This window comes from Eufriesea mexicana, unplaced genomic scaffold (genome assembly GCF_001483705.2).
Source record: "Eufriesea mexicana isolate 0111107269 unplaced genomic scaffold, ASM148370v2 scaffold354, whole genome shotgun sequence".
Classification (NCBI taxonomy): domain Eukaryota; kingdom Metazoa; phylum Arthropoda; class Insecta; order Hymenoptera; family Apidae; genus Eufriesea; species Eufriesea mexicana.
The window spans coordinates 630,943-645,802 of record NW_016908520.1 but is presented as its reverse complement, the minus strand read 5'-3'; the positions used below and the strand labels follow the sequence as shown (position 1 = coordinate 645,802).

General features: G+C 30.4%; 1 protein-coding gene across 5 annotated transcripts; it reads left to right on the top strand.

The window, feature by feature from the left end:
- Nucleotides 1-825: 825 nt before the first annotated feature.
- LOC108556226 (ral GTPase-activating protein subunit alpha-1) lies at nucleotides 826-13,281 on the top strand. 5 transcript variants are annotated; one of them, XM_017912228.1, is made up of 28 exons: nucleotides 826-1,140; nucleotides 2,466-2,576; nucleotides 2,817-2,834; nucleotides 3,068-3,239; nucleotides 3,317-3,674; nucleotides 3,756-4,033; nucleotides 4,109-4,403; nucleotides 4,483-4,853; nucleotides 4,934-5,156; nucleotides 5,238-5,445; nucleotides 5,527-5,658; nucleotides 6,032-6,268; nucleotides 6,769-6,959; nucleotides 7,039-7,137; nucleotides 7,221-7,505; nucleotides 7,590-7,715; nucleotides 7,799-7,966; nucleotides 8,744-8,854; nucleotides 8,928-9,086; nucleotides 9,224-9,403; nucleotides 9,465-9,828; nucleotides 9,903-10,051; nucleotides 10,130-10,305; nucleotides 10,370-10,829; nucleotides 10,907-11,193; nucleotides 11,267-11,403; nucleotides 11,734-11,832; nucleotides 13,063-13,281. In XM_017912228.1, the coding sequence occupies exons 1-28, from the start codon at nucleotides 1,035-1,037 to the stop codon at nucleotides 13,221-13,223; spliced, it is 5,661 nt and encodes a 1,886-aa protein (XP_017767717.1). In that variant the 5' UTR covers nucleotides 826-1,034; the 3' UTR covers nucleotides 13,224-13,281. The 5 variants fall into 5 exon arrangements, with proteins under 5 accessions (XP_017767717.1, XP_017767715.1, XP_017767718.1 ...); XM_017912226.1 differs by having other exon boundaries at nucleotides 11,707-11,832; XM_017912229.1 differs by having other exon boundaries at nucleotides 11,707-11,885; nucleotides 13,063-13,135.
- The last annotated feature ends 1,579 nt before the right edge of the window (nucleotides 13,282-14,860 follow it).

Sequence of the window (14,860 nt, the reverse complement as noted above, 5' to 3'; positions counted from 1 at the left end):
ATTTTTTACTACAGTTAGTTATATATATATATTAAATATCGAAATGTTTTAATGTAACTAGTATTCCTTAAAATATTTAATTTATTATATATTTAATGTCCTTACTGTCATTTCTATTTTACAAATTAGTTTGCAAAACAGGTACAACATAATTATACCTGATATTACTCTGCAGGGTTCAAGAGGCTTTGTTTCTTCCATAAATTTCCAAAAACTTTTTACTTTAATTCGTTGACTGTGACTTATACTTTTATCGAATGCCAGTTCTATACAAACTTTATCACTTTTCATTATTCTGTTTAAATATACCGCCAATTTTCTTCACGTACGAAGATGTCACTTCCGATTATAATATGTTACTAGCTTAAATGCAAACATGTGAATGGGATATCTAGTGACATTTAGTATTTCATTTGTAACTAAGTCGATAATAATTGGATAATAATTTAAGAGATTTTAAAGATGAAATTTATATTTTATATAATATTATATTAAATGTTTTAGCAATAATTTGTTAATATATTAAAAAATAAAACTCTATAGCAGCAACAAATGCTCTTATCATATGATGATAAAACAGATCAAGAGCGCCAGGTTTTAAAAAAATTTTGTTTCGACATTCTGCAAGTAAACGTGCATCCTCAGAAAATTTAATTAGTAAGAGGCTTGTTCCATGAAAGAACGATAATAAGTTACTATGAGGAGATATAATCGATTGTACGAGTACATCTTCGCGTGGGCCGAAAATTAAGAGAAAAGGAAAAATAAATTAACTTTGCAAGCGATGATGTCATTGCCCCGACAGGTTATGAGCAGTGCGCGCCGAGGATGTCAAGATGGCTGCCACGTACATCTGATCGGAGGTGTGTGCGCTCGCGAAATTTGACGCCGAACTGTGATAAAAGGGGCTGTCTTTTTCGAGTTCCTGACATGGTGACAGTGCGAAGTTAGTCGGTCTGTATCCATGAGCACCACTTTGTGCACCCTCGATGATAGTTTTTGTCGTCGCGGCCGCCGGCGGCTCGCATTGAACCATGTTCAGCAAAAAACTTCATGTAGATGTCAAAAAGTCAACACTGAAGATTCAGGATGTTAAAAAGGATAGCGCGACTCGGTTCAAGCATCTTAAAATCGTACTAGGTGAGTTCACGTTTTTTCCCCTTAATTCTGGTAGCTTCACGAATCAGCTAACATTAATTTGTCGTGAAAATTAATCACGAACAAGCAGTTTCACAGTACCAGTTAATGAATACGACGATAGTTAAAGGAGAGGGGCGGCAATTTTGTTAGTATTTGCCGCCTACACATCACACCGAGACTGTTTTAATGCTGTCGTAGAACTTCTGGAATTTTTCGTTGAAAATACAACCAGATGATTTTTCGTTATTCTTTTAATGTACGTTCCACTTTTGCTACCAATGATAACATTTCAACATTTTCCGAAAAACATTTGTCTATATTTCGTTCTTTAAAGTTTTATACACAATAATGGAAAAATTAAATGTATAGTTCTAAAATGTAAATGAATATTGATTTTTACTATTAATTTTGGAAAGATATAAAATGATACGTTATTGAGTTTAAAAAAAAATATCAATAAATTATTATCATTGAATGTCATTATATGGGCTCTTAAAAAGAGAATAATTAGTTTGTGTGCAATTATAATGTGATGGTATAGTGTTAAGTAGTAGTATCTAATCACCAAACCGCATGACCACAGTAACCAACCTACAGTGGCCTCCAATTTCAGCTAATGTTACATTATTATTATACATAGATAATACTATATACATAAATGTATAATCATCATCAATCAATAAAAAATCTTGTAGCTTGTTTATGAACTAGAGTGTTATTGAGGATATATAAATGATTATTAGAAAAAGAATTAGACATCATGTAAAATATTATTTTGTTTCTTGTAATATTTAAATTTCTTATGTATGATTTTGTAACTGTACTGTGTTAAAAATAAATATTTATTTCAGTTTAAAGAAATTATAAAAATTCTTTATTATTCTTATATAAATTGTGTATGATATTTTTTCATAAAACAAAGTGGATAAAACTATATTTTCTTGTTATTTTATAGTTATATACATATGTATAAGAATGATATTTACAGTGATCATATGAGAACATAGAAGGAAAAAAGAAGTTCTACTATATAAGTACAAGTGTACAAGACTAGTGATGATGTAATAGGGGTTCTACAGCTCTCCCTATAAACCAAACCTTTTATGAAAGAAAAGTAGTTGTAGTTTTTGATAATATAATAAATATTTATTAATTAAAAACTTTTGTAATATTGATGTTACTGAAGATAAGTTAAAGAATATTCTTATGAATTTTATAGTTAATATTGTAGATAGAATGTTTATACAAATGGTATATTTATCTTTTAATTATATTGAGTAATGTTTTCTTTAAATAAATTAAACAATTGTGATATTATTTTATAGAAAATGTGGACACTGATGAAGCAAAGGGGTTTTTTGAAGGCAACTTCAGTCATGTCTATTTTATTCTATATGATTGTTTTGTGTCAGCTGAGACAAATCTACGGCAACGAGGTAAAAATATTTGCAGTCATATATGTATATTTCATATTTTAACAATATACATTATAACTGCCTTGCATAAAGATATAGATGAGACTGCAATTTTTGTCAATGAAACTACATATACAGTTTTATTTATGGAACTATGACTACATTAAATATATTAACATTATAATTATGTATAATATTTGCAAAATGTTAATATTATCATTATTTTACTATTTGCTTGTTTTCTTTCTATTTTGCTGCCAGAACTTTCCTTCCACATTGGTGAGTAACAGACAGATGACAGAGTATAACTTCCTTGCATGTTGCAGTCTGAGTTCCATTAATCTGATCATTACACCTGATTGTACAAGTATAATATCATTATGATTAGTATGTACCCAAAAGTTCTTAAAACTGGTGCTTTTTTCTTTATTTTTTATTCATTCATAACATATTAAATAAGTGTTACATGACTAAAAAATATATAAATATTTAACAAATATTTGTTTTTATAGTGCATAAAGCACATAGGGAGGAACTGGAACAGGTGTTGCAACTCTTAGAAAAAGTTTTAACACTTCTCCCCGAACTTCTTAATAGAAGATGGCAATGTCATAGTTTAGCAAGAATTTTGCAAAAACTTTTACATCCTGGTAATAGTTGGAAACTACGAAGAGAAGCTATACGGTACAAATATATATTTAATGATGTCATTACATAAAATGTTTTGTGTATGTATATAATGTATTTTAAATTGATTTTAGGTATTTTATTTTGTGGTACCAAGCACTTGGCGAAAATGCTCCTGATCATATCCATCAAATGTTTGCAAACTTGATACCTGGGTTTCCACCCCAGCAACCATCTCCTTATAAGTCTGAACATAAAATAGATGGAAAAAAGGATAAACTTACAAAAGTTATTGGTTGTGAAGATAAAGATAAGAAGGAATTTTATGATACACAATTGTCACAAAGTACTTTTCATGACAATGGTTCAAATCAATATCCTGTCACACCGGTTGACAGTGGACCTATTTTACCTCCACAAAGTGGGGAGAAACCTCTTGATAATGAGACTGTTCGATTTTTAGAAGCATTACTTGAATTTATGGTTACTCAGGTATATCTACATATTTTGAGACAATAGAATTATATAGTCTTAAAAAAGCAGTAAACAAATTTTCATTTAATTTATTTGCAGGTTGTAAAGATAGAATGGAGAGATAAATCTTCTCGACAGCACAAGACTTTTCAATTTTTATTAGAACGTTTTAAAGCTACGTACCTTCGTCATATTTGTCCTGAATTTGACGATAATTTTTCGTTATATAAACCGAATTTAGAATTGCCTACGATGCGTAAACCAACGAATCAGAGTCAGGATAATTATGTATTATGTAAAGTTGCTTTGATTAAGTGGATTGCTAGTTTTACCCATATTGCTAGAAAAGATGCTCGTGTCGCACATCTTTCACATAGGTATTTTAATATTTTAATATCTTAATAGTATATATTAGTTTTATGTGATTTATGATATAAAATTTTCTGTTTTAGCACAACTCCAAATGAAGAAAATACAGAGTCAGAACTTCGTCGTGTTTCAGTCACTCAAAATGCCGCTGACTCGACTTTACTTTCTCCTGAATCAACTACACCTCAGCAAGAGAATCAAAATCAAGAAGACAGTACTGTTTCAGCAGTTACTCTTGTTAGAGAAGTTCTATATGGAAACAGAGATAACGTGAATTTTGTACATGAATTGTATAGACAAGCATTTTTGCTAGACTTTAATCATGCTGGTGCTATAAGAAAAGCTATAGCTGTTTATAAAGATTGGATTCAGATGAATGTACAATTGTTATTTATAATTTTTTAACATTAGAGTAATATGATCAAAAATATTCACTTGCTTTTGCATTTCTTGTTAGGAACTACCACCATTCATGTTAGAACCATTGGATAGTCACAAGGAAAGAGATTTAGAAGAGAATTTGAAAAAAGATATCAATGATATCGATAAAAGTCCTTCTGAAAGCTATCGCCAAACAAGATTAAGGAATGATTCTTACCTTGGTGCTATACACAGAGAAAATTTATTTATAAGGGCGGGACTACAAAACGTTCTACAAGTGTTCATCACACAAGCTTCTAATGTCTTTTTCTTAGAAAATTCTGGACCGAATGCGTCGCTGACATTACTTGAAGAGCAAACTGATAGTTGTAAAAGAGTTCTAAACGTATATCGATATGTTGTAATGAATTCTCGATTAGAACCAGGTACCTGGGAACAGTTACTTAGGTACATATGATTTAGAAATCATATTTTTCCAATCAAATTATTTCGTAAATTTATAATAATTTTTTTTATATATTTTCTAGGGTATTGCTACAAATAACATCACTTGTTTTAAACGAAAAATCTTCTCGGCGCAAGATTCAAGAGAGCATTGGTGGTAAACTTGCCCCTGCCATATTTCAGACTTTAATTGTTACATGGATTAAAGCCAATTTAAATGTTGTTATTTCTACGCAATTATGGGATCAGTTTCTAGAAGTACTGACATCTTTAACGCAATGGGAAGAATTAATTCGAGAATGGGCTGTCAGTTGAGTTAAAATTCATGCAAAATAATACGAGGAATTTAATATTAATATTTCTCAATATTTTCGTATTATTTTATAGAAAACATTGGATACCTTAACAAGGGTACTTGCTAGACACGTATACAACTTGGATTTAAATGATTTACCCTTAGATAGACTAAGTGAGCAAAAAACTAAAAAGCGTCGTGGTGTTGGAAGTCGAGCTGCTTCCACCGGAAGTGTTCAACCACCGCGCAAAGGAAGTGTTGATCAAGATAATAATACCGTATCTAAAGAAAATGTTTCGGGTAAGCTATATTAAAATAGTTATCTATTTTATACTTTTAATTCATAATTTTCTGTTAAATAAAATATTTATTGTGAATTAGATCACCCAATGCGAGACTTAAGGAAAGTACGACCTCTTCCTCGTAGTGCAAGCGATAATACGATATACAATGGAAAAGCACGGACAAAACTTCATAGGAACCGTACACATACCGTACACAGTGGTATCCCTGGTAAGTGGCCTATCAAACATCAAATTTTAAGTTTACCTTTTTTGTATTATATTTTAACAGTCTATGTCATTTAGTAATATCATCTGCGTTGCTGATAATGCGTGCATGTTATTTATAACTCTGTCTCTTACTTTTCGCTTTACCGCTGATACTAGTTTAAAAATAACTAGTCTGGCATTGACCAGATATTTGTCCCTCGTCTTACATCTGTTATTAGTCGCATATTATATTTCTCATTAGCGATATCCTCTTCATTCGTGCTTTCTCCTAATTTTTGATGATAAAACTCTTCAAATTTATTCGATATAAACATTTCTTTCAATGGTTGTGGCTTATTTGTGTATTAAGTGTAAACAATTTTCCACACGCGCAGTACTCCCTCTATCGATAGAGCAAGATATGGCACGGCTATTATCAAATGGTGCTATTTCAACGTCGGCAGCTGGTCGAAAAATGTTACCGAACAGGCGAGCTAAATCTTTGGATAGCATTGTTATAGTCGATAGTGAACCACCATCTCCGCGTTGTCCTTCTCCGACACCAAGCAGTGGAGTCGACAGCAACAAGGACAGCCCAATACAAATAGAAAACATTGATGGTAGTAGTATCGGTAAGTATATCGTTTGCCGCTATTTAAAATTTAACATCTGCCTCAAAATAAAAAATCATTTTTCATTGTATAACAACGTGTGAAGATTTTTACAATTTTTTAAATATTTTTAATATTTGTTTTTTTATCTTTCGTACAAAAAATCACAAACGTAAAACTAACAGTGGAATATTTTATTACCTTGATAATGATAATAATTCATTGTTCCATTCAATATGCTTTGCTTATCTTTTCACGAATTAACGAAACTATTTATATAAGAAATATTTTCTATTTATAGCACAGAGTTTAATATAGTTATGAAATACATATTTGCAAATTGCATACTTCATAACGTTTGCAATGCGTTTGTATTCATTTCTTAATAAGTTTTGAATTCAGTTTCAATTAATGAAAAAGTTCCCTAAAAGTACTTTGATTTTATAAGTAGCTTTTATTTTCTTCTTATATTGATTTTAATTATATTTATAATACATTTATAATGCATTATTAATTTGTAGACACAAACGATGCATCAGAGAGAAGATCTGTTATGGCAGGTGGTGGTGTTCGCGGATGGTTACCTGATGTTGCAGTCGTATTATGGCGTCGTATGTTATCAGCATTGGGGGATGTAAATAATATTCAAGATCCTACCCTTCATGGCCAAGTCATGGATTACCTTGTCCAACTTACACAAACACTTATAAAAGTATGATGACTTATATTTTTTTATATTTATAATAAGATTTTCATGTGTTTTATACTATCATCATTTTCATATTATTTAGATTCGTTTGAATCAAGGTGTTTCTGGAGACAATCAAGCAACTCCACCAGCTCCAGAACTTATACCTCCATTGACAGTTATTGCCCCATGGTGTTTCAAGGTGAATATTAATTTATTATTTTCGTATTATTTAGTATTATTATTAAAGGATATTATTAAAATATTGTATAATTATACTTTTAGGCAATACAACTTCCTAGTCAATACGAAGTTGGTAAATTGGCAGCATATCGTTTGATCTGTCTTTTGACAATTCAACCACAAGACATTAATTTACCAAAACAACACTTAACTCTTTTTTACCGTGCGGTCCACAATGGTATCGTTAGTAACGATAGTAAAGTGTTACACGTATTGGTCAGGTATACTGGTCCTAGGTTGTTCAGTTTGAATCTTCCTGGATCTAGTCTTTTAATCTTGGATTATATTCACGCTGCTAATGTAATACTAAGCAGTCAAGATATCGAGGTATTATAAAAATTTTGTTCTCTATAATTTAATAACGTTGTTATTAAATTATAAATTGTATTCTCATGAATAATATTTTGATAGGCACCAAGGACTGAAGCTGTTTCAATAATTGGATCTTTACTGTCATTACCAGCCACGACAGTTAAATTACCTGTATTTCAGCCCAATGCATCAGATATCGCGACTATGACATGTCCAGATGCAAAGGTATCAAAGTGTAACAGATAATCGTTATAGTGTATTGTTTATAACTTACTGAAAATATCTTGATGTTAACTATTTTATTTTAGGAGCATATAATCACAATCCTTTTAAGAAGTTGTAGGCGAGAACCAACCGGTATTGCAAGATGTGTAGCTCTCTCAAGCATTGCTATGTTTGTATACAGAGAGTTATGTTACAAAAATCAACATCCAAGAATCCCAGAAGCTGTGACAGTTCTTCTTTTAGCACTTAAAGTAAGTCTATCGAATTCATTGTGGGTAGATGGTATTAGGAGAAGGACCAATTTTGTGTCAATTTTCTCTGATGTGTAAGATAGTTTGCATGTTATGAAATATTCGTAACTATCTTATAACTGTTTAATATTTTTTTATTTGGGTTATAATGTTTAGTTAAGTAGTGAACACTATGTAATGTATTGTTCAAAGTAGTAGATATGTAATAATAGTAGTGAGAAATTCAGTGTTTCTTCCACTGAGTCTGATTGACAGCGGATGCAAGGGACAGAGCGTCGCAGAGCTGGTTTCTGTTATCCACTAATGGACCAGGTAGTTTTTTTTAGATCAACTAACTTGTGCCGATTCCTCATTATGTGTTGTTACAGTATTTACCTGTCAACTGATGTCTACATGTCTGTTTAAGGGTGTCATCAACATTGCATGGTGTATTGCACGATTGTGTGTGTAAAACGTCCTATGATATTTTAGTGTTTTTTAATTTTATTATATTTACATATTATAGTGGTTCATAAATATAGATAATCAAATTTTTTATTTCCATCTTTTCTGAATGTTTCATTCCATAAAAAACCTAGAATCTTAAAGGTAATTAAGTTTTTTAATGGATTGAATCAATTTGAGAAAAGAGGATTCTAACATTAAAGAATGAGCACCACTTTATTATATATGTTAGTGATTAATTGTTCCTTGCATAATACTAATTAGGATGGAAAAGATTAGAAATAGATATATATATAATGTTTTAATTAATGATTTTCATTTTTTACTCTGTAGGCTAGCCATGCTACTGTTGCTCAAGTGGCATGTGACTCTCTTCTATTATTATGTGATAAAGCGGACACTTTGTTAGAGCTGTATCCAAATGTGCCATGTAAAATAATTCAAGTAAGTTTTACATAAAAGAATTATCTTGAAATTTGATTGACAAATATACAATTATTTTATCCATGTATTTTAGATTTTATCAGAAACACTTGGATATATGAGTACTCGAGAAAGACGTGGTCCTTTGACAATATCAATGTTATTTTGTTTGGGTGAATGGGCTATGCATCTTGGGCCATCCGTTCTATTACGTGTATTTCAAGGAAAACCCCTTTTAATGACTTTATTTACAGTTAGTAATATAATAAAAACATGTATATAAGTGCAAATATATAAATTAGAATTTAAGAAGTTAACATTTAAAATTAGAATTTTTTTATAAATTTAAGATACATAATCATATCTTAAAAAATATAAAAAATACTACAGGTTTTGGATAACATAGTACAAGATAAAATTGATAAAGATATATTACAAACAAATAAAAGTCATGAAGATGAAGATGATGATTTTGATCCTGATATTACTTTGGATAACTTAGCCGACGAAGTTTGTACAAAATCTCCCCGCCGAAGCAATATTCAATCTGTTCAGTTAGCAGCAAAGATGGTAGGATATAGTTAATATATTTTTCTTATAAACATAAATTCAAATTTAATTTTTTTTTTAGGTAATGATGCATTTAATAAATCATTTGGGACATTTTCCAATGGGTATTGGGGCTGCTCGATTATCTTCATTAGTTGTCGAATTAGACGATGTACCAGGAATTGATGGGGATGAATTATCTTCTGCAATTTTCCATGCACCAAATATACAACTCTTGATGTTATCAAATTCCGTAATAATGTCATTTGTTGAACTGGCAGCACTAGATGCACCTGGAGGAGGTGTCACTGCTGGATTAACAACAGCACCATCATTAGTTAGAGTGTTATTACGAGATTTAGCAGGAAAAGCATCTTGGGATAGCTCTATTTTATACAGCCAACCGTTTGTTGAAGACGATGTACCGATAGCATTTACAAAACATGGTAATGCAAATTTTTATTAATTTAAATTTCTTTGATATTCAGTATTTTGTTATAATATTAACTAACATCTTTAGTTGAGTGGAAAGCAAAAGTACACGGAGAAGATTTAAACAGTGTTACAACATCTCAAACCTGTACACCACGACATACAATAAGACATCGTGAGCCTCATATACTGCCCACGTTTGCAAATGCCGCTAGCGACATGGACAATTTAGATGATGTAACGTTTTACTTTTATTATCATAAACATTAATATTTATTAGTAATATTTTTTTTAACTTCGTATTTTTGTTATTAGCTCTTACAATATATAGGACATACAAGTCCGGAAGTATTAACTAATCCAGAAATAGCACTTAATGCGCCTGCTAATCCACCACAGGGTCACTATCTTGAAAGTGAAACCATTGCCACGATTCTCAACCAGAGAAACGCTGAACAAGAGCATATCAATAATTGGAGTCAGCACATTAGGTATATTATATTGAGCACTAAATAGTGTAACGTTAAACGTATTTATATGGCTATGTTTTTTCAGCATGTGTGCATCAGCAATAAGTCCACCATCATGTCGTCCACCTCCAGCACCATTTCATCACTGCCGTCTTTTGTTTTCGCACTTAGGTTTATCCGGTTGGGAACAACGTAGAAAATTGCATTTATTATCCAAAAATGAAAAGCTTTTACGAGAATTACGAAATCTCGATAGCCAACGATCTAGAGAAACTCATAAAATAGCAGTAATCTATGTCAGTCAAGGACAAGAAGACAAAAACTCTATATTGAGTAATGTCACAGCTAGTAAAGAATATGAAAGTTTTATCGCCAGATTAGCTTGGGAGGTTGAACTTGAATCGCATACAGGTTTTCTTGGAGGTCTTATACCTGGAAAGGCGTCTGGTGTTACAGCACCATATTTCGCAACATCTTTTACGGAAATCCTTTTTCATGTGGCAACAAGAATGCCTTCTGATAGTCCTGAAAGTTTATTACAGAAAGTAAGTATTAGTTATGTCAATTTATAAAAAATTAAAAAATATATTGGAATGAGATATATAAATAAATATTATTCTAGACACGACATCTTGGTAACGATGAGATTCACATAGTTTGGTCCGAGCATTGGAGAGATTATCGTCGAGATATTATACCAACTGAATTTTGTGATGTTTTAATAGTAATTTATCCGTTACACAATAAATTGTACAGAATTCAAATTTCTCGAAAGCCAGAAATTCCATTTTTTGGACCTCTGTTTGATGAGTGTATTGTTGAAGATAAAGTTTTACCTGGATTAGTGAGAACAACAGCACTGACGGCAAGTAGGGCAAAACGATCTACACTTACGTTATATCAACATTAGTAAGTGTGCCATTTTCCATAACCTTCTTTTTATTAAATACTTACATTTCCTAATTAATGCAAAATATTTCAGTTATGAAGAGAGAGCAAGATCTATTGATACTGTTATGCGGAATCATAAAGAAGCTACCACGTTCGAAGAATTTACAGCTAATGTATACTCGCCGGTGCAACCACCAAGTCCATTTAGTGGAACTTCTTCCGTATCTGGTTAGTTTGTACATGTTAATAAAAAAATATTAATTTTTTTATTTTCTGCATATATCTATAGAAATTCTTCGATCTAAAAATAATTGTAATACATAGTGTATGTAATATTTATTTTTATAGAATTTATGAAATAGATTTTTTGTCTATTTTCTATAGAAGCTATGAAAAACTTATAGTTAAAAAGAGAAACATGTTAAATAGTTCTGCATGAATTTAAAGTCATTATTATTATTATTATTATTACTGTTGTTGCTGTTACTGCTGTTGTATTTATTATTATTATCATCAATATCACACTGTCAGGATCTACAACAAGCGTGCAATCCACAGCATCGTCAAACCTCGCAGCAGCGCTTATAGATTCACATCAGGGCCGATCGGGTCTGCGAAGTTCTTCGGCAGCTAGCAGTGATAACCGCGCGAATAGAGGTGACTAATTCAGTCCACTAACCCCCACCCACCTTGTAACACCACCCAACAAGGTAGTATTATAATTTATTTATTTTTTTTCTTTGCTGTTTTTCGAATGTTTTATCGTCTCTATAAAGTGTATCCTATTTATTTCTCTTTTCTAATAGATTACCCAATAGTAATTTTGTATGTTATAATATTTTAATAATTATGCAAACTTATACACCATTTTTAAGTTTTATCCAATCTATTTTTACTTACGTAAAGAGTAACAGCAATATTACACTTTTACAGTTTAAAGTGATATTACACATTTTATTTATAATTTATTAAATATATGCAGATTATATATATGTATATTTTGCGTGGGGGGATAGGGTATGTATGTACGTACGTGGGTGTGTGCGTGTGTGTATATACATATACATTTTTTTAACAAGGCTGAAGATAAATATATTCCAACTTTTCTTTATTTAATATTCACATGTCTCTTAATTATATTTTTGTTTAACAGTCTTACACAATCTATTCAGAGGTAAAATTTCCTTTTTACATGCATATTAGACATAGATCAAGACATTTTTTTACATTCATGTCGTATTACATGTATCATTCTATTAATATTGCTTTATAGATTGAGATAGTGTACAATACTGTATATATATATGCATTTTCTTAAAATCCTATTATAAGTAATGGATTCTTTCTCAAATTTGTCATTTTGTAATTCTGAAAACTAATTTATAAAAGTAGAAAAGCATCCAGAACTTAAAACAGTCTTATAAGATTATACATATATATGGCATTATCTATTGCAAGTAGCTTTCTGAAACTCATATAATTGTATATAAACGTGTCTTTTTATAAATATGGGCAGTTATATTTTCGTAAGAACTGGATAATTAAATATAAACTATTTTGTTTCAGTTTGTTTTGCATAAAGAATAACGCAAATTATCTAATACTGTAATTTTGTTAGCTTGCTTATTTTATTTTATATAATTTTTTATGTGTAAAGAAAATTGAACTAGAATTTTTTTTACAATTTTTGTCTTATATGCATACATAGCATAAATATTTTAATTATATATTATTTTTTCTTTAGCAATTTGCATGTTGATTTTTACTATTAATATGTCTGCAAATGACAAATTGCCATTGATGACAATATTGTAACTAATCCCATATTGTTGCTAATTAAAAATATACAACTCCAAACAAAATAAGTTTTACGAATTTTGCTTTCAGTCTCTGATGGAAGCAGAGTATGGTTTAGTAATGATACTCCAGACAGTACAGTACTTCATGGAATATCTCCCCGACCTGTGAAAAAGATGTCGTTCAAAACTGGACCGAAACAGAGAGCAAACACTCAACCCACGCCTCCCGACAGTCCAAGATATAAATAAGGAGTTTTGTACCAGTACCATAAAGAAAAAAACATTTTTTGCACAAATGGTTGTTTGGGCATATCCTAGATACTGTAATTTAAAAGAATTCTTTAAAATGCATTGATTAAAAGATAGTAAATGCATAAAGAATGCAGTAAATTCAGATGACTTAACATCTTTAAAAAGAAACAGAAAGAATTCTTAACAGTGGGCGTTGAACATCCAATTAGTCTTAGCGTTTTCTGTTTTCCGTCCTTAGGTTTAATTTTTATATTAAATGTACAGATCGTTGTTTATTTGTTGCAACGTGAATATTAATTTATTGTAACGTAAATATATAAAAAAATTTAATGGATCATAGATAATGCAATAGCAATTAGATATTTGTTATATACACTAATTAGTATCATATGACAGCTATTTTCACTGTACAGTACTTTCATAACATCAGTTTACCCTTGTACTTGAATAGGTAAGCTTAAATATCGATAAAGCTTCTATCTTAATTTATATCAAAGATAACGAGTTCTTCGATATTATATGTATATGTATATGTTTTATATATAAAACATAGATATATATGCATATGCCTTCATAAAAGTAAATAACTTTTATTTCTTGTAATGTAGTAAGGTGATAAACAACAAACATGATTACCATATAATCACAGAATGTGTCTATATGAGTATTGAATAAGAATCAAATGTTATTTTTTAACAGCAAAGTTTTACAAATCAACATCATGTCTCTTAGGTACTGCAATAAGTTATATTTCTGTCTGATATTGGTCCGATTTTGGATTAATTTGTTTGAATTGCAGAGTGATAATAATTTAATGCAATCTTTAAAAAAAGAAACTGTTCATGCGTTACATTCCATACAAATAATTTTTTCTACATATTGTTCATTGTCTATCTAAATTAAATTTTCAATAGCTCCATGAATGATTAAAGCATTCCATATACGTTCTGTGTAATCGAATTTTACAACCGACACTCTTCTTGAAACACATTAAATACATGAAAGAATTGTTCTAGCTAGTGTACATTGTGTAGAACAAGAAATCAAATAGGGAACAGTTTTTGTTGTCATACCATAGGTACACGTACTTGGTGCTTTACGATACGTAAAATAGAAGTATTTTAAATACTACGTTAAAACGTGTTATTTCTAAATAATAATAAAATTGAAAAGACACACACACACACAAAAAAAAAAGAAAGAAAAGGGAAAAGAAGATGAAATCGAAAAGAATTTTGAAAGTAAACGAAATACTTTAAAAGCGTACCGAATAAGAGTGAATTTATTTGCTTCAGAAAGAATTTAACTTGAATACAGTGATAATAATCAAAGTATTAATACCATTTTTGCTGTCTATATATGAATGAAATTTATGAAAGAAGTTATATTATATTGTGAATATTGAATATGGTATTCGTGTTGAGATTGTAATAAATATACATTTCGAGTTTTTTGACCATTTTGGGGATTATCAGAAGAACCGCATTCGAGTGTGTAGGTATTTAGCAACGAAGTTGTAGGTAAATAATAATTACCGATACGCAGACCATGGCCAAAGCAGCATTATTTTTTCACTAATTTATAACGAAGTAGATTGAGAAGAAAAGCCGTGTGTATATGTATTGTACATAAAT

Excerpts from the sequence above, each read along its gene's own strand:
- LOC108556226 (XM_017912226.1), top strand. The coding sequence starts at position 1,035 with ATGTTCAGCAAAAAACTTCATGTAGATGTCAAAAAGTCAACACTGAAG. Across the intron at positions 3,675-3,755 it reads TTGAATTTATGGTTACTCAG|GTTGTAAAGATAGAATGGAG; the intron begins GTATATCTACAT and ends ATTTATTTGCAG. Across the intron at positions 7,138-7,220 it reads TTGCCCCATGGTGTTTCAAG|GCAATACAACTTCCTAGTCA; the intron begins GTGAATATTAAT and ends TTATACTTTTAG.